Raw genomic sequence first — 26,947 nt, forward strand, 5'->3', positions numbered from 1 at the left:
TATGTCCTTTTCTTGCCACAAAGCAGGCTGGAACCAGTGTCACACATGCCAGTTCCAGCCTGCTTCATTTGTCTGTGTAGACCCTATTATTGAGCTGTTCTCTCTCAGCATGTTCCACTCCAGTAGTACAGCCTGAACCTGGACCTAGAATCTACCAAATCCAATATTAGTCACTATGATACCAGGAAAGCTATAGATAGTTGTGAAGTGCTATTGAATGCAGTAGATTGTTAGGTAATCATGACTAATTTGTTCTACAGATTTCAGTGAGATTGAATTGTGACTAACTTGAGTAGGAGTAGAGTTACCCAAACAGTGCAACCATAACCACACTAACTCTATTCAATGCTTCGTTGTCAATATGGCTCCTGCTCTTTTCAATGTATTTCAAACATTCTGCTTCCCCTGGTTTTGTTTTACCTTGACTTTAATTTCAGTTCTTTGAAAGAATCTATTGTCTCCGTCCACAATTAGGTGTTGCAATGTGTAAGGGTACTGAAATGTATCTGGTTAATCCAATAAATCATAGAATCATAGAATCAAAGAGTTGGAAGAGACCTCATGGGCCATCCAGTCCAACCCCCTGCCAAGAAGCAGGGATATTGCATTCAAATCACCCCTGACAAATGGCCATCCAGCCTCTGCTTAAAAGCTTCCAAAGAAGGAACCTCCACCACACTCCGGGGCAGAGAGTTCCACTGCTGAACGGCTTTCACAGTCAGGAAGTTCTTCCTCATGTTCAGATGGAATCTCCTCTCTTGTAGTTTGAAGCCATTGTTCCACGTCCTAGTCTCCAAGGAAGCAGAAAACAAGCTCGCTCCCTCCTCCCTGTGGCTTCCTCTTAACTACACAGTTAATTGAATGGAATATTTTGACTTAGTTGATAGCCTACTAACCAGATGAATCCAGAGAATTAAAGTTAACCAGACAATTAAAGGCATTTCTGTTGGATGAGATGTTATAATTCCTCTCACTCAAACTGATTTATTTTTTCTCTTGCAGACAGTTCGCCATGGGTTTCCATATCTGCCCACTGCCTTAGCATTTGATCCAGTTCAGAAGATTTTGGCTATTGGGACAAGAACAGGTGCCATTCGCATGTATCCTTTGCTGTTGAGCACGATAGTTTTACACCTCTATTTTTACATTTTACATTTTGTTCTGAGATAAAATACACCGTAAAATATTTATACAAGTTGCTTTCCTTCTTTACAGCAGGACAAGCCTGGTTATCCTCCGATTGTATTTGTTTTCCTGTTCTTCAGATACTATTATTTTATCAGTTCAATTCAAGCGACTTGCAGTTTCTCAAGTCGCTCCTGACACGACAAAAAAAAAATTAATGTCATTGACTTAGCATGACAACAAATCAAATAACAAAAGTATTACAATGCAGGAAATACCATTTCCATAGTAAGTTAAAACACACCACAGTAGCAACCAGATTAGTTTCTGGAACATTTAGGAGTGACCATATTACACCAACACTGAGTCATTCCACTGCTTGCCAATTAGTTTCCAAACAAAGTATAAAGTGTTAATTCTGACCTTTAAAGCCTTACATGGTTTGGGTGAAGATTACCTACAGGTTCATCTTCTCCTGTACAATCCTCCCCTTAGGACACTAAGGTCCCCTGGGACACATTTACTCCAACCAGCCATAAACCAACTGGCAACTGTAACTCAGAGGACCTTTTCATCAGCTGCCACACGAGTGCTGAATGATTTGCCATAATAGATCTGACAGCTAATGGAGCAGTCAGAATTAAAGACCTATCTCTTTCAGCAGGCTTACCCAATTAATTTTAAGCTGTGAATTTTAAAATTGGATTCTTTTGGTATCATGTTTTAATCTTTGCATTACATAATTTGGTAAATGTGTTTTGGTTGTGTTGTGCCCGACCTCCAACTGTGAGACAAGACGAGTAAAAAAACAGCATGTAATTTGACTAAGAATTAATTATCTAGGTCAGAGTAAGATCAAGCTGTCAATTTTGTTGGCCTTTGTAATTGTTTTGCAGTTTATTATACTGTGTATGAATACGAGGCATTTCCCCTTATTAACTTTTAGTGATTGCAACTTCACAGGACCTCATACTGCAGGTTCATATAATATGTCTGATGATTTATTTTAAATATTTGTAGAATTTGGAGAACTAACCAGCCTATGCTAATTCTACAGAATCTGAGAATGCCTAACAGAACATTTTGAAGTTTCTTTTAATATTATAGTTATGCAGTGTCCAATAACCTACTGATGTAATTTATGGGACTAGGCCTTTGGTTAAGAAGCATCATTTTATTTTATTTTTTCCTCATAGTTAGCTCTGAACGTATTTTGAGAGGAAAAAGAGCCCCATCCCTATTAAGCTTTTGGAAAAGGGTCAAGACCTTTCTATTTAAGGCTTTTAACTGAGTCACTGGAGGTAAGAGTGGAGTTTTAAGGTTTAATGTCTGTATATTGGTGTTTGGGGAGGCAGCAATTGATTTTATTGAATATATGCTTTGACCATATTTTTACCTCTGTTATCTGACTTGTTGTACTGTCTACTAGGCATAATTCTACTGCCAGCACATTGTGGCAGAGACCATAAATGTTCATGGGATGTGTCAGGAGAATTGTAGTCAAAGACCAGATCTCACCACCAAGAGGTGACTCTTCCAATGTGGCAATGCCATTAGAGGAAGGAAATAGAGTTGAAGGTTGAATTGAAACAACATTTCTGCTTCTTAGTTAATGTTTTCTTCTTCCCTAACATTCAACCTAAATTATTCCTTTTTAAGTTTAAGTGCAACATGCTTTAGTTATGTTTATGTTTACAAGAGTATGGCTTCACAACTTTTGTGTATTGGGAATTTGTACTTGTAGCATTTTTCTGTATATGTTTGTATTTAAAGCAATTATTATTTGCAAAATAAACTGCTTAATTAGCTCAGCCTCTTCAACTCAACCTTTTTTGCCCCTCACTTCTCCATTGCTGTCATTCCAACAGTGCTAGTTCCTCACCCCTTCCCCAGTTTCTCATTAACATCTCATTTGATTTTAAATTCTTTCCTCCATTGCTTCCTTCCCTGTCATCCCATCAAAGCAACATCCAGGTTTTAAACTTTTTCTTCAATTGCTCCCTTTCCCCATTGAAGCAAGGGAAGTCTCTTCACTGCCCATCATCCAATCACAAGTCTCAACCTGTATTTAAAGCCCTTACCTATTAATCTACTTCTTCCCTCACTCCTTCAGCTCACCACCACTATCTTAAATTGAGGTTGAGGCTTATGGAGAGATGATGGGCAATGGAGTCTACGGTGTCCTGGTGGGCAGGAGAGGAGATGGTGTGAAGTGAGGGAAGAAAAATGAATGTGTGCAAAAGAAGATAGGTGTGGGCCGCGAGAAGATCCAACCAGTCCATACTTCAGGAAATAAAGTCCGACTGCTCATTGGAGGGAAAGATAGTAGAGGCAAAGATGAAGCACTTTGGCCACATCATGAGAAGAAAGGAAAGCTTAGAGAAGACAATTGTGCTGGGGAAAATGGAAGGAAAAAGGATGAGGGGCCAACCAAGGGCAAGATGGATGGATAGTATCCTTGAAGTGACTGGCTTGACTGAAGGAGCTGGGGGTGGTGACAGCCAACAGGGCGCTCTGGGGTGGGGTGGTCCATAAGGTCACGAAGAGTCGGAAGCGACTGAATGAATGAACAACAACAACATGTGTGGAAGGTCTTTAAATGCACACAGCTATGTCTGAAAAGGGGACTGATTGATGAGGGCTGTTGGGAGTATTTGCATTTTCTTTACTTCTGCGTGGGTTCTGTGTTCTTAGTCCCGGTAAACATGGAGGGCCAGCTGCATAGAGATTACTAAGGGATTGCATCTTCAATTGTAATCAGCTACTTTTAAAAATAATATTCCAAGCTCTAGTCTTGTTTTCAATTTTTTTTCACCAGTGAAACAGAAGTGTTGAGTCTGTGTGATCTTTTGGGAATGTAGGTAGATCTCAGTGCCTATAACTCAGCCCAGCTGTTTTCAGAATAGATATCCCACTGCAGGTGGTGAATCCAAGGGAGGATTATTTCACTTACATCAAGACCAGAACTTGTTCATCATCTGTGCTCAATTCCAGCAAGGAAAAATATGTTTTTAGACTGATGTGGGAGAACAACAACTCTTTTTCTCCAGTGTGCCAGGGAGCAGCCTGTTGGATATAGTTTTTGCCTGTTGACTATCGTTGTTCATTTCGTTTCTGCTAGATAATAGACTGGTAGACAATGGGCCAGGATCTGTGACTGGTCCAGAGACCACAAGTTTGAGAAGCACAGATGAAGACCATATTTCAGCATCTTGATAAGAAAGAGAGCTTCAAATAATTTAATGACCTTAAATCAGAATTAAAGCTCTATAAAACTGCCTTCTGACAATTATAACTTAGACACTAGCTAATGTCCATCAGATGGCCTGGTGTCAATAATTTAAATATGGTTCTTTTGTCAGGAGGTAATGAAACATTGCAAATTCATGACAGTAATGAAGGTTTTTTTAAAATTGCAACTTATTGCAGGATATATGCTGCTGAAGTGGTACATTGGAAATCATTGGAATTTATGAATTCTATGGGCCTTCTTAGAATTCATAAATTCCAATGATTTTCAATGCACCATTTCAGCAGCATATATCCTGCAATAAGTTGCAATTAAAAAAACTTGATTACTTGTCAGGCCTTGTTGTTTTGTTTCTTATTGTGATATGGCCTAAGGGCTAATCAATAAAAAATTACTACTATGTACCTTCTTGGTTATCATACAGAGTTGAAATCCTCTTCTGCATTGCAGATAGAACACTGTTCAGAAGATCCAATCCAACAATTCATAAAAAAGAAAACAGTGCTTAATGGGATGAAGACAGGCAATAAATGTCTGATTTCTTTCTTGGACATCTTAAAAAGTTTCATCTGGATTGGTTAGGAATTATGAAAGTTGTAAGACTGTATAATTTTCCTTGTCCCATTCCGTTGGCTCATCCTTTGCATTTTCTGCCTTTTACATGTTTGTCTTATCTATTTCCATGTGTCTGTAAGTGTGAGTTGGTAGTATGTTACAGAGTTCATCACAGTTGTGGCATATGCAAGGAAAGTGGAGAAATGAACCAGTGTTTGGTTCAGGGTCATACACTAACTAGGTTTTGCTATGTTAAAATATGACGACTGTTTCCTCTTATTCATTTTTTGGCCAAAGGCCTTCCCACTACACGATTTTGTTCCCAAGCAGGGCTTGAATACTCATGCTAGGGGCTCTTGTCTGTACCTTTCTCTGCTCAAGTGAATGGCAGAACATTTTAAAGGCATACTAAGTCTAGTATGCCTTTAAACAGTTCTGCTATTCACTTGAGCTTATTTTTCCTTCCCTGTGCACGAGCAGGCCCTAAGATGTAATCAAAGTTACAGCTTCATTAAAGCATCGTTTTATTTCATAGTTATCTATTCCAAACCATGTTAATCAGCAGTTATCTATAACAACACATTACAACAAAATCCCATACCCACAACAATACCTTTATTGGTCAACCAACATGCACAAAATAAACATGCAAGCTTTCAAAGCTTCACTAGTCTCTTCTTTTACTAAAGATATTGAAAATCGTACACGGTAGTGTGTGATTTATTAATCTGAAATGGCTGTACTACTTCCGGATCTCCTGTAGTCTTTAATCTCTACATTTTGTAACCTTGGTAAATTATATTGTAATCCTCCTGAATGTTACCTAATGAATTGTAGTTGTCATTGTGTTTGTTCAAAATACCGTAATAATAAAAAGAGATTCTTGTTATATCTAGGTTGTATCTGTGTTTATGAACGATGGATTATAATAATGTCTACAGGGTGTATTATGTACAATGTACAGATTGGATCTTTCCGTGTTTTGTTGGTATGAGGGTTGTTTCATTTTCTTCTCACTTTTGCTTGGAGTGTATAGTATGTTAATTAAACTATTTCAACATTGCATTATAATAACAGATGAATGGTGTTGTGGCATAACTAGATAACTCTTTTTAAAGCATGAAGTAAAGACAATATGCAATGATACTATGTCCTCATGTTCTGCATCTGCATCATCATCAGAAGATATTTTAAAGAAGTTTAAGGAATGTCAGCTGGTCTTCAGGTATAAAATAAAAACAAACCATAACAGTTTAAACCATATTTCTATATCAGAAATAATTGGAAGATGGAGGAAGTGGGTAGGAACTTAAAGGACAATACTTCGGGGGGGGGGGGGGGACCTGATAACATGTTGTTTGCAGTGTTTGAACTGTTATATATTTGTTTGCCAGCCTACAACTTTGGTTCTCTGGGTGAGAACAGACTTAATCTCAGAAATAAGTGACTTTTCTTTACATGTTTCTATGCATTACTTTTGTGTGATATTTTCTAAAAAGTAAAATCATGCTTTGCTGTGGTCAATTTTGTTTTGATTTTATTCCAGTTGTCAACCTGAGCAAACTGATCCTTGACTTTCAGTCTTAACAGATTGGGTAGACCAGGTGTTGACTGTTACTGTGAACATGAAAGTGGTGCTGCAGTTCTGCAGCTTCAGTTTTTAATTAATGAGGTAAAGATCTATTTACAAACATCTATGAGGCAATTACATTTGGGCCTCATCTGATTAATGCATTTTGAAGCTAGTTTCACTCAAAAGAATGCACGAAAGAAAGCCCTTAATGTGCATCGGTACTTTATACAATCATGATCTGGGTCTCAAAGTAGTTCCAGGATTTCTCATGTACTCATCTGCACAGTGAAATCACCTTCTTCAATACCAGTTTGAAACTGTATTAAATGATCAGTGTAGATGCCCCCTTGGAATGTTCTGTAATAACTCAGAATGAATATTGTAGGATTTCAGGAAACCAGTGAAGAACAGATCAATTCAAATTATTATGAGGCTGGTGTGCATTCTCATTATCCCATCAGTCTAGAGCACTTCCCTAAGATCAGTGAAAGTGGCACACCTACCCTGAGGTCTTCCCATGAACTTTAAGTACACTTTTCTATGTGTGTCTTTGGTGTGACAGGAATAGGGTTTTCAGAATTACTCTGTATTTAATAAAGGAAATTTTACCTAATCCTTACTTTGTTAAAATGTGTCTAGATTTGGAATTCTGGTTCCATCTTGTTTGGCACTGAGCTATCACAGAACTTTAATATTTTTAAGGTGGAAATATGCTAACACATCTAACAGGCTTCATACACTACCAAGGTTGACCAGAGCTATCCCAGAGATTCCCTTGCCAAATCTGACACATTAGAAAAACTGGTCATGGTGAGATTTAAAGAGTGATGCACAGGGCATGTTATAAAAAAAAAAAAACACTAAAAAGGCATATGAGAACACATACATACTTTTAAAGGCAATGCTTTTGCTTTGAGAATCTTCTCTACCTTGAGAATTAGAGGAGAGGATCCAGACCCGAGATCTGGAAATCCTGCATACCATTGAGTTTAAAATAATTACTAAAATGATATGCATGGTTCATATATGGTTTGTATGAACCATATAAATTCATTGTTTCATTTAATTTGTTTTATATTTTAAAATGTCTCTTATTTCTTGCTGTGAAGTCATCTACATAGATTGTTATTTTGACTCCTTTCACGGATGAAGTTAGACATTTTTAGACTTGGAAATTGTTGGTCTTAAAGTTTTACTCTGTCTTCTCTAGATAGCATTATGTACCACTTCATTTCCTTTAAATGGCAGTCATTGCACCCCTCTTCCAGTTCATATCATGGGGCTCTTGGAGGTTTCTCATTCATATAGCTGCCATTGAAGGTCTGTCTCTTATGCCTCTGGAACACTGGTATGCATCTTGACTGGAAATGGGAGAAAAATACAATCGATTCTAAAACTGGTTTGAGACCAGGTTCCGTAGTTAATATAAGCACCTTGCTGGCCTGAAATCTGTTTTTGTCATGCCAATCTAAAAGGTGGGGGGAAAGCAGGGGATTATAGTTATCAGTGGAGGCAATCAATTACCTGTCTCAGGGGGTCACTTAGCCTACTAGGCCAAAAAAAAAATCTGCTGAAACATAAAACAAGAAAGCAAGGAAAAACAAAATGGATAGTTACCCCAAATTGAGAGTTTCTGATTTTAAAATTCACATTTTAAATAATAAAATTCACATAAACATTAAAATATATTACTTTCTGCTGCTGGATATAGTCAGCAGAAACATTGTTTGGTTGTTTGTGCAATCAGAGCAGCAAGAAGTTGCAGGAAGCCAACTGCAATCAAGGATTCTGTTTCTTTCCATAGAAACCTGTGGCATTTCTGTAAGAAAGCATTTATTGACACATACAACAAACTAAGGATAAGAAGCAGATCCACTGCATTAACAATCCAACATATTATCTTATTCCTCGTTAGATGTCTAGAGACAGATCAACACTGATCCACAATAAAGTGCTGATCCAATTCCAAACCAACCTAAGTAGACGTGCCTCTAGTCTTTGGGATGTACTACTCACCAAATTGCTGACCTCACTCTAGAAATATCTGAAATGAGGCCCTTCACAAGTGTGGAACTGACAATGGTATGAGAAGGCATATATAGCACAGTAGAACTCTGAGGTTCATATCAATATTTAAATAGCGATTTTTCATCAAAATCTCTAATGTGATAACATTTGTTCTTCTGCTCTGTCATTCTGGTAGGGTGCATTGGTCAGTGCAAGCTCTGATGATATGCTCCATTTATGGAATCTAAGACAGAAACGTCCAGCAATTCTTCATTCTCTGAAATTTACCCGAGAACGGTAAGGGGTGACACAATTCCAAATAAGATCATACATATTTTGCTGTTGCCTTTCCTGTTGGAAGTTGAAACCTGCTTGTTATGCAAATAATCTGAAACAGCTCATGTACAGAAATGAAGCAGTGGCCACTGCTAAACCCTTTCATTGGTCCCATTTCTTTCCAAGAATGTTCACTTATTAAACTGTTTGCATTATCGTGTATATTCAGAGCTTTGTGAGAATCTCTGTATCTGTGTTTGTTTTTATTTGTACCAAGGTGCAAGAATCCTCTTAAATCTTAAATTGAGACTACAGCTTCTATCCAATAATAATAATAATAATAATAATAATAATAATAATAATAATCTTTATTTATACTTCACCACCATCTCCCCAACGGGGACTTGGAGCGGCTTACATGAGGCCAAGCCCAAGATAGAAAGAACATAGAAGGAGGAGGATGAGGAGGAGGAGGAGAAGTAGTAGTAGTTGTTTATTACCTACCTCTCCTTATAGCTCAAGGCAGGGTACAAAATCATTAAAACAGTGATAAAAAAAACTATTAAAATACAAGATACATATAGTTTACATACATATTAAAATTCACTGATAAATGCAAAAATCCCTGTATGAACAGATACACATTCCATTTTAGGTAGTCCCTGAGTTACAAACATCCGACTTTCATATGACCCATTTGTATGTATGTATTTATTTATTTACAGTATTTATATTCCACCCTTATCACCCTGAAGGGGACTCAGAACGGATCACAAAACACATATATGGCAAACATTCAATTCAAAGTCAGACAACTTACATAGACAGTAGTATAAATAGGCTTTCCCATCTTCAGCATCTTGGAGGCTGTGCTCAGTTACGGCCACAAGGGGGAGATGGCACGCCACTTTCTCTTCCAAAGAGCGTTGTACGTAAACTTCCTCTTTGATCGAATTGCCACAATTTTTCTGGCATTTCCTTATAGATGTCTTAAATACCTCCCTGCTTAAGAGGTACCAATATATCTACTCTCATTGATGTTTTCGAAATGGGGCTAAAGGCAGAAGCAGGGCTAAAGAACAGGAGCTCACCCTGACCTGGGTTTCTGTCAACCTTTCAGTTGGCAAGATTTACTGCAGCTAGGGGTTAACCTGCTGTGCTAAACCCTATCAAGCCCATAGTTAAGAAGAGGGGTGAGACAACAGGAAGTGAGAGGAAATCTACCCCTAGGAAGGGAAATTCACTCCTCTAAGAGTTATCATGGGAAAAAAGTGTCTCCATTGAAGCTTTATCACCAGTCCTTGTTTCCATGACAACCCAACATTTTCAAAATCCTCTATGTCACAGGCACAGAGTGAGGTGAAATCTTCTGAACAGGGGCAGAGACAATAAAATAAACATGGGTGTTAACCCTTTCCAATGCTATCCAAAGCTTTAAAAGTTGACTGCAATTACACTTAAAATGTACCTGTTCTGACTTACATACAAATTCAACCTAAGAACAAATCTACAGAACCTATCTTGTTTGTAACCCAAGGACTTCCTGTATATGTGAACCGTTGCACCTGGGTAAAGATCAGCAATAGTGTACTCGTGTTAAATATTAAGTATGGGAGCACTCCCAATGCTCTACATGTAAATATCAATAATCTGTGAGCGTTCCTACAGACGTTATCGGGCAGTCTACACTGTCAGTGACTTCAGTCAGTCTCTTTATTTCTTCCAAGGATGCGACTCAAAGTAGCTATCATAATACCTTGTACTGTAGTATCATGCAGCTGGTACTACATGAAAGTAGTACCATAGAATCATAGAATCATAGAATCATAGAATCAAAGAGTTGGAAGAGACCTCATGGGCCATCCAGTCCAACCCCCTGCCAAGAAGCAGGAATATTGCATTCAAATCACCCCTGACAGATGGCCATCCAGCCTCTGTTTAAAACCTTCCAAAGAAGGAGCCTCCATCACACTCCGGGGCAGAGAGTTCCACTGCTGAACGGCTCTCACAGGCAGGAAGTTCTTTCTAATGTTCAGATGGAATCTCCTCTCTTGTAGTTTGAAGCCATTGTTCCGCGTCCTAGTCTCCAAGGAAGCAGAAAACAAGCTTGCTCCCTCCTCCCTGTGGCTTCCTCTCACATATTTATACATGGCTATCATATCTCCTCTCAGCCTTCTCTTCTTCAGGCTAAACATGCCCAGTTCCCTAAGCCGCTCCTCATAGGGCTTGTTCTCCAGACCCTTGATCATTTTAGTCGCCCTCCTCTGGACACATTCCAGCTTGTCAATATCTCTCTTGAATTGTGGTGCCCAGAATTGGACACAATATTCCAGATGTGGTCTAACCAAAGCAGAATAGAGGGGTAGCATTACTTCCTTAGATCTAGACACTATGCTCCTATTGATGCAGGCCAAAATCCCATTGGCTTTTTTTGCCGCCGCATCACATTGTTGGCTCATGTTTAACTTGTTGTCCACGAGGACTCCAAGATCTTTTTCACACGTACTGCTCTCGAGCCAGGCGTCACCCATTCTGTATCTTTGCATTTCATTTTTTCTGCCAAAGTGGAGTATCTTGCATTTGTCACTGTTGAACTTCATTTTGTTAGTTACATGATACTGAGTTTTGAGTTTTGAAGTAGCCCTGCTTGCCAAATTACACAATACTTTGCAGAGCTGCAGACATTTACCTTTACTAAAAAGCAGCTAAACAAAGCTGTCAGTTTCAAAAGACAAACAATGGGAAGGAAAGTTACTTAACCTTCTTTCTTTTGCTTTCAGGATTAAGTCACCCTAGTGCTTGACCACTTTTATTTATGTTTCGACAGGCCTTTGATCTCTGATATTGTTGTTTTTAAATTGTTTTAAAATTGTTTAAAATTGTTTTAAATTGTGTTAGATTTTAGCCTGTTCTTGTAAGCCGCTCCGAGCCCCAGGGGAGTGGCGGCATATAAGTTTGAATTATAAATAAATGTTTTTCCGTATTGCTTTCTAGTTTGTTTAAACCAGCCTCCCAGAGTCTGTTTGTGTTACCAATATATAATATAGGTTTGTCCCTAACATTTGCATTGAGAATCAAAGAAAAAAGTAGAATTCTACCTATTGTGTGTGCTTTAATTAGTCACAATCTGAAAGCAAGGCCAACAACACTATTTTAAATATTGTTTAAATGTAATCTTTTAAAAATCAGTTAGGCATTGTTAGTGTTGCAAAGCACTGATGAATCGGTTGATCAAAACATAAATAGTATAACACAATGGAGTGATTACAGATTTCTTTCCTATTATATCAAAGCTGCCAGATTCAGTCAGTTTGAGAATGAAGAGTTTATCTCACTGAATACAAGCGGTGGGTACTTTTAAAGAGAGGGCCATTTGTCTGAAAGTCTTTTTAATGAAATAATCTCAGAAATTTGATTTAAGAGGGAAACAAAGTACCTGCAAGAGGGAAAACTGCTTGCCCATGTGTTTGGAGCTAGGGGTTAAATCAAGGATGATATCCTCTACCAGCAAGATCAGTGCATGCAACATAGAAGCAAGATATGGCATAACTGGTTTGCTATGGGTGTCCTACAAAGCAAGGCATGAAGTATAAAGTTTTTAAAGAGATTGCCTTGAACATAGGTCTGCAAGAGCAGGTGATAACACACACAGAGAGAGAGAGCCTGTCCACTGTCTGGCAAACAAACTAGTCCAATCAAGCATGTAGCCGGGGGGGGGGGGGGGGGCTTGAGGGGCTTCAGCCCCCCCCCCCCCGAAATTCTCATGGTGGTTCGCGAAAAGGCCTTACTGGTGCATTATTTAAACTGTTATGTTTATTCATATTATGATCTGATCACCATACTCAATATATCCCATATGCATGGGGGTATTGGGGTAATGATACAAAAGGTTTGCTAGGGTAGACCCTCTTTCACTCAGACTCAGCCCACCCGAAACTCAGCCCCCCCGAAACCCCCCCTGAAAAAAACTCAGCCCCCCCCACCCCCCCGAATCGAAATCCTGGCTACGGGCCTGTCACCAATGCTTCCTCTTCATCCTGGAAAGAAGTGACAAGTGGAGTGCCGCAGGGTTCTGTCCTGGGCCCGGTCCTGTTCAACATCTTTATTAATGACTTAGATGAAGGGCTAGAAGGCGTGATCATCAAGTTTGCAGATGACACCAAATTGGGAGGGATAGCCAATACTCCAGAGGACAGGAGCAGAATTCAAAATGATCTTGACAGATTAGAGAGATGGGCCAAAACTAACAAAATGAAGTTCAACAGGGACAAATGCAAGATACTCCACTTTGGCAGGAAAAACGAAATGCAAAGATACAAAATAGGGGAGCCTCGCTCGAGAGCAGTACGTGTGAAAAAGATCTTGGAGTCCTCGTGGACAACAAGTTAAACAATGTGATGTGGCGGCAAAAAAAGCCAATGGGATTTTGGCCTGCATCAATAGGAGCATAGTTTCGAGATCTAGGGAAGTAATGAGTGTGGTGGAGGCTCCTTCTTTGGCAGCTTTTAAGCAGAGGCTGGATGGCCATTTGTCAGGGGTGATTTGAATGCAATATTCCTGCTTCTTGGCAGGGGGTTGGACTGGATGGCCCATGAGGTCTCTTCCAACTCTTTGATTCTATGATTCTATGATTCTATAATGCTCCCCCTCTAGGGCGACTAAAATGATCAAGGGTCTGGAGAACAAGCCCTTTGAGGAGCGGCTTAAGGAGCTGGGCATGTTTAGCCTGAAGAAGAGAAGGCTGAGAGGAGACATGATAGCCATGTATAAATATGTGAGAGGAAGTTACAGGGAGGAAGGAGCAAGCTTGTTTACTGCTTCCATGGAGATTAGGACAAGGAACAATGGCTTCAAACTACAAGAAAGGAGATTCCATCTGAACATGAGGAAGAACTTCCTGACTGTGAGAGCCGTTCAGCAGTGGTACTCTCTGCCCCAGAGTGTGGTGGAGGTTCCTTCTTTGGAAGCTTTTAAACAGAGGCTGGATGGCCATCTGTCAGGGGTTTGAATGCAATATTCCTGCTTCTTAGCAGGGGGTTGGACTGGATGGCCCATGAGGTCTCTTCCAACTCTTTGATTCTATGATTCTATGATTCTTCCTAATATTTAGATGCAAGAAAAGAGGGTTCAGAAAGTCTACGTTTTAAAGCAGGGGCACTTATGATCCTAAAGACGTTATTAATCATACTCCCTCACTATTAGTTATGCTAACTAGGCTGATGGGAGATGCAGCCTAAGAACCTCTGGTGGATCACAAGTACTCCACCTGTTCCTTCATCTATTTCTTTTCATTATAGGGAGGTTAATGGCAGGCACATTATACCAAAGTGCTAATGCCAATGCCTTATCTTATTTGCCCACATTTGCCTCTGAGATAGGCGCAGATTGAAGATTGATGAGTCAGTAAAATTTCTGTTAAAAAAATAAGCCATGTCCAGTTCTGTTTCTCTAAATTTTTCCTTTCCTGCCAGCAGGATTTTATTAAACGTGAGAGAATATAATGACACTGTAAAATTCATGTTCCTTTGTTTCTAATGTTTAGCGGTTTGTTCCATGCAGTTTGTTCATATTTCCATTAAGTACCAGGCATGTTTTTTCCTGAATTTCCATGCCATTGATGAGCTGCTGCACTACCAGCAGACTCACTCCTACACATCCCATTTCCTTCTCATTCTGACGTTGGTTACCAAGGCAATGAATTAGTTGCATATCAACAGAATATCAAAAAAGGGCAATGTTTTCTTGCCTGGAGATTTAGATAAAGGTTTATAGGTGGCACATAACATATCTAGGAAGATACTAAAGTGGTAACAGTTCACATCCTTCAGTAGCCACTCTTACCATATGTCCTCATGTACAATAGGCCCTTGCTATCTGCTAGACTTTGGCTCCAGATTCCATTGTGAGTGCCAAAATCTGTGGTGCACAAATCCCATTATATACAGTGGTGTGGTATAATGGTCTCCCTTATGATATAAAATAGCAAAATCTAGGTTGTGTTTTGAATTTTTTAAAAAAAGGTTTTCATTTGAATCCAAGAGAACATAATCTCATTTTAGCACATGTATGCAAGCAGTCCAATTAGTACCTTAATTAAAGAAATTAAAGTTTTGATGCCCTGGGAAACACTATACCATGCTGGCTACTTCTGTTTGTTTGTTTGTTTATTTACTTTCGGTATTTCTACCCTTTTCGTTCTCAACCCCCGAAGGGGGACTCAGACCGTTTGTTCATGCCAGGTTTAACACAAGTAGGATAATTCACTTACTAAAGATGCAGAATTTCCTTTAATAATTTTGACCAATGTCTCCTTGTATGTTAAAATGCTGAATAACTGTAGGGAAAGAGGTTGCCCATAATGATGATCTCAATTTCCCCTCCACATTGACTGAAAAAGCTGAAGTTCAGCATTTATTGTTTGGTGTGACTGATGTATGAGAAAGTTTAGCATTTATTGTTTGGTGTGACTGGTGACTGGTATATCTTATACAATTTGGTTGTATGGTTGTATGTGATTGGTATATTTTATACAATTTGGTTGTATGTTTCCTCTATGTAGGATTACCTTCTGCCATTTACCTTTCCAAAGCAAATGGCTCTACGTGGGAACAGAGAGAGGAAATACTCACATTGTAAATATTGAATCCTTCGTACTTTCTGGATATGTTATCATGTGGAACAAGGCAATAGAACTGTGAGTTTATTGTTGAACATCAATTTGCTTTATTGTTGAGATTTGTCTTTCTTTTTAATAATGAAAACCTGCCTTTTGATTAAAAATAGATTCAATTTTAAGAATACAATAGTACTCCTCTGGTCAAATTTTAGTTGCACTTTAAAAGACTAATTTACATGTATCATTCTCTACTGCCATATAGATGGGAGAACACATTTGAAGCAAAGCAGTGTAGTCTCATTGGAGGCAAAACATTATAGTGCCTTTACAAGTAATGCTTGGCTGTAGAGTTGTTATTGCGTGAGAGTAAAAGGCCATGAGATTTCCTCCTCTTCTTTGGATGATGCTTTCGGTCATTTCAGTCAAATTAAAACTTGTGCGCCAGCTGCGCCCATACCTTGGGAAGTCTGACTTGGCCACGGTAGTCCACGCTCTGGACATATCCCGGAGAGACTACTGCAATGCTCTCTATGTGGGGTTGCCTCTGAAGACTCCTCGGAAGCTTCAAATGGTCCAGCGCTCGGCAGCCAGGTTGTTAACAGGAGCGGCACTCAGGGAGCACACAACTCCACTGTTGCACCAGCTCCATTGGCTGCCAATTTGCTACCGGGCACAATTCAAAGTGCTGGCTTTACCCTTTAAAGTCCTAAACGGTTCTGGCCCGACTTACCTGTCCGAACACATCTCCTCCTATGAACCAGTTAGGACATTAAGATTGTCTGGGGAGGCCCTGCTCTCGATCCCACCGGCTTCACAAGCACTCCTGGCGGGGATGAGAGACAGGGCCTTCTCAGTGGTGGCCCCTTGGCTGTGGAACGCCCTTCCTACGGATATTAGATCAGACCCCTCCCTACTGGCATTCCAGAGGAGAGTGAAGACCTGGCTGTTCGAACAGGCATTCAACTAGGCAGTGCAATTGATTATTGGAACATGGAATAATGGATATCGAGACTGGATTCTGATTCTATTGATAAGTCGTGATGGATTTGTTATATTGATGTATTGATGTTTGATGTTTAATCGTTCTGCTTTTAAATGTCCAATGATTTTGTACTGTGTATATTGAAACTGTTGTTGTGAACTGCTCTGAGTCGCCTAAGGTCTGAGAAGAGCAGTATACTAATGAAGTAAATAAATAATAATAAATAATAAATTTCCTTTATAGTCTCCTCAGCTCCTCAACTTTAGTCATAAGATTTCTGATCTAACAAGTGATGCATAAGGAAAAGCTTACTTTGGGGTCCTTTCAGCTCAGTTCACAGCTGGGGCCTGTTTTTCCATCATCTTCTCCAGATGTGATTTGGCAATGGCAAAAAGTGACAATTCCCCTTTAAAACAAAGAAGGCCAGATATTGTTTTGAAGCTCAGACATTCTCATAGGTTTGCTGGAAGCATTGTTTAAGTTTTAAAACGGAATCAGGAAGATAGGTTTTGAATATGCAAGAGAAGCTGTGGTTTGTTTAAAACTGAAAATTGATGCTTGTCAGTGTTTATTGTACAGTTACTTTGCTGGTTTTATGGTGTGGAGAAGCAACACACTGCTTCACACCTAACCAAAAACAGACCTACAGCAACAAGTATAACAGCCTTGTAATACTGTGTCCCATCTCTATTTTATAATTCCTACATTTTAATGGTTTTAATGTTCTTGTTTCTCCAACTGTATTTCAAAGTTAGCTATGCTGATACCCTTTGAACAGGAATTGCTTTGCTGTATATTTAATATAAAATTCTTTTAATAATGTTTTACATGCCTTATGGCCTGTATTTTTTCTTAATGTTATACTGCTTATTAACAAGTTCTTTGATTTGAGTGATTGTAAAAAGAAATACATTCATTTTTATTATATAACATATCCATATCCATTGCCCTTGGGGTGATCTCCTGTAATATTACCTAGCTGGCTTTTTAAAAAAAATATATTATTCAGGTTTTATACTGTTGCTTTTGATTTGCAGATCCACAAAGACACACCCTGGACCTGTTGTACACCTAAGTGATAGTCCACGAGATGAGGGGAAAGTGAGTAAAAGGAGCTTTAAAAATTCTCAAAATTCTTCTATTAGACATTTCTTTTTTGTTTCCAAGAACTTATTTACTGATATATGACTGCAATACAAATTACTGAATAACTGTATGCAGTATATATAATAAATCATACTTCCTGTCCCTGTGATAATTAGACTTTGAAACATTTGGCTTGTTGTGGAAATAAAGATTAGTGTTAAAGTTCCAGTGAAGAGATCTTTTCCCCATGAAAACTCTTGCAGGAGTGAATTTCCCTTCCCAGGGTTGTAGATTTCCCTCACTTTCTGTTGTCTCACCCCTGTTCTTAACTATGAGTCATTTGTAAGCCAGATGTTTGTAGCTCAGGGACTGCCTGTATATATATTTCCAGCTTATCAATTTCTTTAAAAATCCTTGCAAATAGTTTTAGTAAAAAGGTATGAGTAGATCTGCATTGCTTTTTTCCTTTTGCTTTTATCTTCCAAATAAACATAGAGGTTTAGGGAAGTTGTGGAGCATTACACAACTTTTGCTAATGCAGGGTAAATCAGTGTAACAATTGTCATCCTCCCCCCCCCCCCACCCCCCCCCCCCCCCAGTTAGGAGCCAGATGTCCACGAACATCCAAGAGTGACTTCTGTCTTGGTTTGTGTTTTGTGACCCATGTTTATCAGTTCTGAGACACCTAATAAGTTACTAGAACAGATGGATTAATAGCCTTTTCACACAAGATGTTTTGCTGGAATAGCAGTGAATTAATTTACTTTTTCCCCAAGCTTATCCCAGTACTGTTGTGCTATAAAATTGTCAGAAATCTGCATTTTTCCCATGTGTTAATTTCCCATTGTGGTTTAATGCAAAATCTGGGCCGCAATGCTTTGGAAATCTTTGCCAGGAAGATTCTTTTTCTGGTCTTAGGACAAGGAGGAGAAAAAATGCAAAATAATTGTCTTTCTGTTCTCATACTTTCCATGCCAGCCAGTGGCATTTGCCTTTTGCAAGGAGCAAAGAGAACAGAAGAGCACTTCCCTTGACTTGGCACCCCCTCCTTTCCCCTGTGCTCCTGGAGTCTTCCCTGCTGTAACTAGGGCCTCCAGGTGAGATCTGGTTACAGGTGCAGGGAAGGAGGCAGGGAGCCAGTGAAGAAGGAGGATTTGAGGAGGAGGGGAAGGAAAGAAGCTTAGTACTTCCTTATTTCCCCAGCCGTCCTCACATCCTCCATATCCCTATTGTGATTGGAGTCACTATGTAAGCTCTAGTTGTAGGAGGAGAGATCAGGATGGAGGAGGCTAGCAGAAACTTGGCTCCGTGCCTATTGCTCCAGTTGCCCTCTTGGACTCCTCCCCACTTTAACCTAACCTCTCTGAGGAATGACCCTTGACTTATCCTTGAGTCATCAAAATTCATTATTTTGGCTTCAAAACCTGGCCTGAGGCAGATATGTGGTTGAGTTATACATGAGTTTACAAGCAGTTCCCGAGTTACAAACATCCAACTTACAAACAACTCATAGTTGAGAATTTTTTTTATTGTGTCAGGAGCGACTTGAGAAACTGCAAGTCGCTTCTGGTGTGAGAGAATTGGCCGTCTGCAAGGACGTTGCCCAGGGGACACCTGGATGATTTGATGCATTTATCATCCTTGTGGGAGGCTTCTCTCAAGTCCCCTCATGAGGAGCTGGAGCTGATAGAGGGAGCTCATCTGCCTCTCCCCAGATTCGAACCTGCGACCTGTCGGTCTTCAGTCCTGCTGGCACAGGGGTTTAACCCTCTGCGCCACCAGGGGCTCCTATAGTTGAGAACGAGGTGAGACAACAGAAAGGGAAATAAATCTATCTCTGGTCAGGGAAATTAACTCCTGAAAGAGTTATCATGGGGAAAAGGTGTCTCCACTGAAGCTTTATTACCTATCCTTCTTTCCACAATAAGCACATTTTTTTCAAAACTCACTTATCACAGGGATAGAAGATGAGGTGAAATCTTCTGAATGGGCACAGGCAGCAAAACAAATACCACAGGGATGTTAACCCTTCCCTATTCTATCCAAGGCATGTATATGTATATGTATATTTATTTGTATAAATGAGGCTGGAGTTGCACTTAGAAATGGTACCTGTTCTGTCTTACATATAAATTCATTATTAAGAAAATTAAGAAAAACCCAGACATGTGCTTACTGGGTTTGTTTCAAGAGAGAATTGGCAAAGAAGATGTAGAAATTTGCCAATATAGTTTTGTGGCAGCGAGAATCATAATAGCAAAATCTCAAAAGGGGGAAAAACTGCTTATTAAGGATTGGATAAGAAAATTAGTAGAGTATATCCAAATGGTCAAGATCTCCAAAGGCAGAAAATGGAGATCGCTAGAAAATGGAGACTGGCCTTGGGTATTTCAAAAAGAAGACAAAAATAGTTTTTGAAATAGCTTAACAGGGGATTTATTAGTGCAATAATAAGGATAGATTTTGTTAGATACTAGTTCCATATGGGTAGTAATTCACAGGTGGGTATGGGAAGGTGATGGGACTGGGGAAATAATACTTGTATTTTGATTGTTGAATTTCAAAGGTTGTAAGTTTGTTTTCTTCATATATCACAGCAAAAAATTATGCAGACAAAAAAAAAAACAAACCTATAGAGCCTATCTTGTTCTTTACTTGGGGACTGCCTGTATATGGTAATATCTCGGTCAATATCTAGCTTTCCTGGATATCCAACAGCTTCAATTCAGAAGCTTATTCATAGTGTAAAACAAACAGCTCTATGTGCGCGACCTGATTTTCCCATTTCTCTGAACATCATGTTTCAAGATGACATTTAATTAAATGAGTTGTGACGATTTCTTGTATATGCTCATCATACAGCCAAAGATGATATAGAATTCCTAATTTTTAGTTTAGGAACCAATTTATTAGGGATATGGTTTGAGTTTTCAAAAATAGAACTGTTTCTCCTGTAAGCAGGAATTGTTCTCTGATGAAATTCAAAAGAAGGTATTTTGGGAAATCTTCACCATATTTTGTATTTGTAAAAGGTTTTTCTTCAGAAGCAGATGTAAAGCCTGTTTGAGAGCTCATTTCCTTCACTAAACTGAACTATCATAGAAAGAAGTTAAATAAAGCAACAGAATTAATTTCTAGGTCAATTTTTAAGATTTGTTATTTGTTAAGGGAGATGAAATAAGAGAAGTCTACCAGGTCTTGTAACAATTTATCAGTCTGAGGCTGGATTTAACTGTACGATAAAGTCAGAACTTCTTGTCCTCTGTCTTTTCTTCCCCATTTTTTAAAGTTACTGAATCTTGAAAGCCTCCAGGAAAGTGTACATCAAAATATAATGGCTCTCTTAGGGAATAACTTAAATTTCATCACAAACAGAGGAATCTGATTGTTGTTTGGGGGAGTTGTTTCTTTCTTAGCTTCAGTCCTGATAAATATCAGTTCTCCAGATAGCTATGCCTTTTTATTGGAAGGAAATCTTCATTCATGGCAATGAGATATTTCTTTCTAAAGCAAATACTAACTGCTGGAGGCAGGCATGTATCCAGGGGAGGGGGGGCTATAGGGGCTTCAGCCCCCCCCCCCCCCAAAATTCTCATAGTGGTTCGTGAGAAGGCCTTACTGGTACATTATTTAAACTGTAATGTTTATTAATATCATGATCTGATCACCATTCTCAATATATCCCATATGTATGGGGGTATTGGGGTAACGATACAAAAGGTTTGCTAGGGTAGACCCTCTTTCACCCAGACTCAGCCCCCCCCTCCCCCCCCCTCCCCCGGCTACGGGCCTGGCTGGAGTAGATTTTTCTATTGTGCTGAAGCAAGAAGTGAAACTATTACTTTAAAAAAACCTGCATATAAAATGTAAAGGGTGTGATACACAACATCAACAACAAACCTGGCAAGTACAGCTGAAAGAGTTTTGAATGGTACAATCTGGTATAATAAGGACCTTGAAGTTCGACATAGTCAGCTTTAAAGAGAATGTTAAAAAGCCCAGATATGATAACTTGGTTATGTTTGGATTTTTTTTCTACCCTCAGCTGTTAATGGGCTATGAAAATGGAACTGTAGTACTCTGGGACCTGAGATCTAAAAGAGCGGATTTAAGAGTATACTATGATGAAGTAAGCCATTTGTGTTTTCTCTTAAAGTATGATCCATGTATATGTTTTGGAATAACAATAGTGGGTGAACTAGATCTGATTTCTAATATATATAGAATATTTTGTGTGTTTGTCTCAGACTGGCCATTTGAATTTATTACAGAATACAAGCCACTCAAACACTAAGCCAGAACAGACATACTAATCATCCATGATAACTGGGTTGGGCTATAGTAACTCTGGACTTTATCTCATGGAAGTGGTGAACTAGCACAATAGCAAGACTGTTACCTTTGGTAGCAGGTCAGTCACTATTACACTATATCATGAGATGCTGTAATAATTGCCAATATGTCACCTCCTTGCAATGAAGCCCACAATAGCTCCCGGTTGCACCACAATCCCAGGACCTACCTTGTACAGTGAGTCTGGGTGCTTCTGCTGTGGCATCTTCCAGGCTCCACTTTCATTAATTTTTTTTAAAAAAAATAATCTCATTTATTTGACACGACAAATAAATGAGATGCTGTAATAATTGCCAATATGTCACCTCCTTGCAATGAAGCCCACAATAGCTCCCGGTTGCACCACAATCCCAGGACCTACCTTGTACAGTGAGTCTGGGTGCTTCTGCTGTGGCATCTTCCAGGCTCCATTTTCATTAATTTTTTTTTTAAATTACCAATGAAAAAGGAAGGAAAGTGGAACAGTGAGAGAGTAGAGTTACACTGACCATCTGAAAGGACATCTTCCCACAGCTGCATCATTGTAATTGTCCTGTACCATTGGCTGTATGAAGGTGCCCGTCACCATGGTGGCAAGCTGAGAGATAGCAGCAAGTGTGCTGTACTGGAATAAAGGTGGATAACTTCTAAGGGTCCAGGGGCCACTTTCGATCTCCACTCTCAATCTCCCTAATATTGTTTGGCTCATAAAAATAAAGAATTGTACCTATCGAAGCTTTTAGTGGACAGTGTATCTCCTGTCATATTTTAGGTCAGAAGAAGCTTTAGAAAAAATAAGCAGTGTCTAAGTGGTCATGCCATTCCTTTTAAAAAAAGGAAAAGGGCTTTAAAAATAAGAGTTGCTACAGCAATTGTGTTTAAATAATGAATTGCACTTCTAGTAAATAGGAAGTGAAAAAGAAATTCTTAGCTTGTGCACTTGAGAAATGTCACACCTGATCCGTGTGAAGACACCTCTCTGAAATGGCAAAGCTAGATTGCTGGGCCAGAGTTGGAAGAATTGTAATGGGTGTGGCCATAGGAGACAGCAATTCCATACAGAAGAATTTCTAGAATCCTATGCTTAAGAGAGTGGGTTGGCAGAGGAGGGATGTTATATAGAATTCACCTTCCATATTTGCAAGTTTGACTTTGAAAAATTAATTATTGACAAGCTGGAATGTGTCCAGAGGAGAGCGACTAAAATGATCAAGGGCCTGGAGAACAAGCCCTATGAGGAGCGGCTTAAGGAGCTGGGCATGTTTATCCTGAAGAAGAGAAGGCTGAGAGGGGATATGGTAGCCATGTATAAATATGTGAGAGGAAGCCACAGGGAGGAGGGAGCAAGCTTGTTTTCTGCTTCCCTGGAGACTAGGACGCGGAACAATGGCTTCAAACTACAAGAGAGGAGATTCCATCTGAACATGAGGAAGAACTTCCTGACTGTGAGAGCCGTTCAGCAGTGGAACTCTCTGCCTCGGAGTGTGGTGGAGGCTCCTTCTTTGGAAGCTTTTAAACAGAGGCTGGATGGCCATCTGTCAGGGGTGCTTTGAATGCAATATTCCTGCTTCTCGGCAGGGGGTTGGACTGGATGGCCCATGAGGTCTCTTGCAACTCTTTGATTCTATGATTCTATGATTCTATGATTAGTATGTTCTCTCCAAAAAATATCTAGGTCCTCCAGGACAACTCTATGGTTAACTTTCTTTATGAAAACATTGACATGCATTAAAATAACCACACTTTCCTCACTTGGAGTCATTTAGACATGGAGGGGGGAGCTTTTAAAATAGGAACAAAACTGTATGATTCACCTCTGTTTTTTAAGCATCTCCTGCACTTCAATTGCAGAAGACAATAAAAAAGTAGTAGAATTGTTTCCCCTGGAAATCATCTTTTAGGCAAAAAAGTTAGGTGCAGAGAGCAAAGGGAGATGTGGCCCATAGAGCATTGATACATTTCCCATCCTTGGATCAAAAATTAGACATTTTCAGGGTTGGTATACTGTACATAAATATTATATTGTCACAATTAAATTGCATACTATGTAAGCAAACAAATCTTGTCAACCAGGTGTCATGTACCTTGTTGAAGGGGAATCATACTACCAGGAAGCGCAATCCACTTTTCAAAACAAGGTACAACAAGTGAGTTTTGTTGTTAATGCCAGAGCGGATTCAGACTTTTAAGGTGGGCTTCTGCGAGTTCTATGTCATACAATACAGGCCTCTAAAAGTCTCCATCTCTGCTTTAGAGCTCGATTATTAAAAATGTAAGTGATAGAAATAAAGGTTTTTAGCTTTGCTCAATCTCAGAAGGGGACTGTGTGTATGAAAGAGAGAAAATGGTTTTATTGATTTATTAAATGTTCACCAAGTGTCATTATATAAAGTTCTTCCTTTATGACTGCAATTTATTTTAGGCTATTCATTCTATTGGATGGCATAATGAAGGGAAGCAGTTCATGTGCAGCCATTCCGATGGAAGTTTGACTTTTTGGAATCTAAAAAGTCCAAGTAGACCTTTCCAGATAATCATTCCACATGGTAAGATGCATAAGTTGGTTCCGATACCCATTAAAAGGTAAAGGCTTCCCCTGACATTAAGTCCAGTCGTGTCTGACTCTAGGGGTTGGTGTTCATCTCCATTTCTAAGCCGAAGAGCCGGCATTGTCTGTAGACACCTCCAAGGTCATGTGGCCAGCATGACTGCATGGAGCGCTGTTAACCTTCCCGCTGGAGTGGTACCTATTTATCTACTCACATTTGCATGTTTTCAAACTGCTAGATTGGCAGAAGCTGGGGCTGACAGCAGAAACTCACACCACTCCCTGGATTCGAACGTCTGACCTTTTGGTCAACAAGTTTAGCAGCTCGGCGGTTTAATCCACTGTGCCACCAGGGGTTCATTACATTAATGAGTATAATTAATGAAACCCATTACAGCCAGTGAAAGTATAGGCCAGCTGCAGTGTTTGACTCTTAATCGTGGCTTCAATTTCCTCATTCTAAGGAGGGCACATTGATTGTCTGGTGGGGTTTTGTTGAGAAGGGAGAATGATATGGCACACACATTATTTACATTAATTAGAAAACAACCGGCCAGGAAATTTAGATTGGCCTGCACTATGCATGGATAGGCCCCAGAGTTTACCCTGAAGTAAATCTGGGCATGCCAGCCTCTTTGATTACCCAAATAACTATCTAGCAGTGAAGATGACCGCATTAGAACATATCAAGACATTGTCCAAATTAATTGCCCACCAAGAGTGATCTCTTTCATATAACACAATCAATGTGTTATCTAGAAAGGCTCACTCCCCCCCCCCCCACCAAAAAAAAAGAGAGAAAAGAATGCCCACCTCATGAGCAAACCTTGGACAGAACTGTAACTATATAATACATTTTTTGTGTGAGGAGCAATTTGAGAAACCACAAGTCACTTCTGGTGTGAGAGAATTGGCCATCTGCCCAGGGGATGCTCGGATGTTTTACTATCCTGTGGGAGGCTTCTCTCATGTCCCCACATGAGAAGCTGGAGGTGACAGATGGGAGCTCATCCTGCTCCTTAGATTCAAACCACCGACCTTTTGGTCAACAGTCTTGCCAGCAAAAGGGTTTTACTCATTGCGCCACCAGGGTCTCCAACTATATAATACTTCTGAGCAGTGAGAGAAAGGTCATAAGCTGCCTAGTGTTCAACTAAGGAAGACCATCTTGCAGCAGCTCTCTAAGGACTTCTGGGCCAGATGGGATGTGCAGGGATTTGGGGATCCTTGCTAAATAAGTAGATGATTGCCATGTGAATGGCCATTATTTTGTAGCAAAGGCTGCTCCCCTAAATTTACTGCAACACTCGGGACTGTGATGTTGTGTGTTAGCTAAGGAGAAATAGCTGCAAATAATTATTTCGTAACTTGACGAAAACTGTCCAGAAACACACAATCTACTGTATTTATGCAGTGAGCTCCAGTGGGAGAATTACAGGGTGTCTCTCAAGACTTGCTTTTGTAGAAGACGCACACTACTTACTGCCATGGTTGTCCATAAAAGTGATTTGTGCAGTGACTGCATTTGTTTTGAGAGATGGCTGATTGCCATCTCTAGCAACAAGGTGAATGTAAAGACAAAGTGGTCAGTTTTCCCTGCATTTCCTGAAGTTTACAAAAAGATTATAAAATTGTCATACTCAATGGTTCAAATCTAGAGATTGTCTGTAATGCAAAAGATTACTTCTATTACATGGAATAGCTTAAAGTGTTCTTTCTGTATAGTCCACAGGGAAAATGACAAAGCTAAGAGTTGGTGATTACATTATTTTCAAATGCGCCCCTTTAAGGGATAATAAGCTTGTTTTCAATATAAATACTTAGACTATCTTTTCACAGGTAAGATTCAACGAGATGGGAAAAAAATTGAATCTTGTAAACCAATTCTTAAAGTAGAATACAAGACCTGTAAAAACAGGTAGGTGGTTTTATTTGCCATATGAAAGCAATGAAAATAATTACTCTGTACTGGCGACTTAGTGTAGATCTGCCTTTTATCATTATGTTAACCTCTGTATTTCACTGTTTCAAAAGTTTATGATACTTTTCGTGAATAAGAAATAATAATTCTTGCATAGAGTCATTAAGAAGAAGGTATAACCAGGGGGGGGGGGGCAGGCTGCTTTTTGAAAAGAGGAGCCCATATGAATGAAAATGGCTGGGCTGATAGGGCATGGTTCTTTGACTAGGGACTTGGGGCTCTCTTGTCCCTAACTTCAAAAACCCCAACAGTTTTACTGGCTGCTATCTATTTCCAGCTACAATTGAAAGGACAGTATTGACCTATGAAAGCCCTATATCAGGGGTCCTCAAACATTTTAAACAGAGGGCCAGGTCACAGTCCCTCAAACTGTTGGAGGGCCGGATTATAATTTGAAAAAAACATGAATGAATTCCTGTGCAAACTGTACATATCTTATTTCTAGTGCAAAAAACACATAAAAACAATACAATAATTAAAATGAAGAACAATTTTAACAAATATAAAATTATTAGTATTTCAGTGGGAAGTGTGGGCCTACTTTTGGCTGATGATATAGGATTATTGTTGTTTTTGTGTGCTTTCAAGTCATTTCAGACTTATGTTGACCCTGAGC

The 26,947-nt window shown here is 39.4% G+C and overlaps 1 protein-coding gene across 2 annotated transcripts in view; it reads left to right on the plus strand.

Annotated features, from left to right (window-relative positions):
- STXBP5L (syntaxin binding protein 5L) overlaps positions 1 to 26,947 on the plus strand; it is an 86,074-nt gene that overhangs the window by 8,024 nt on the left and 51,103 nt on the right. For both annotated transcript variants that reach the window (XM_060763389.2, XM_060763390.2), the window contains exons 2-9: positions 1,003 to 1,100; positions 6,521 to 6,602; positions 8,707 to 8,807; positions 15,346 to 15,480; positions 17,422 to 17,485; positions 21,516 to 21,599; positions 24,225 to 24,348; positions 26,190 to 26,268. In XM_060763389.2, the coding sequence (XP_060619372.2) occupies positions 1,003 to 1,100; positions 6,521 to 6,602; positions 8,707 to 8,807; positions 15,346 to 15,480; positions 17,422 to 17,485; positions 21,516 to 21,599; positions 24,225 to 24,348; positions 26,190 to 26,268 (767 nt within the window). The remainder of the gene's footprint in view (positions 1 to 1,002; positions 1,101 to 6,520; positions 6,603 to 8,706; positions 8,808 to 15,345; positions 15,481 to 17,421; positions 17,486 to 21,515; positions 21,600 to 24,224; positions 24,349 to 26,189; positions 26,269 to 26,947) is intronic.

This window comes from Anolis sagrei, chromosome 2 (assembly GCF_037176765.1).
Source record: "Anolis sagrei isolate rAnoSag1 chromosome 2, rAnoSag1.mat, whole genome shotgun sequence".
Lineage (NCBI taxonomy): Eukaryota > Metazoa > Chordata > Lepidosauria > Squamata > Dactyloidae > Anolis > Anolis sagrei.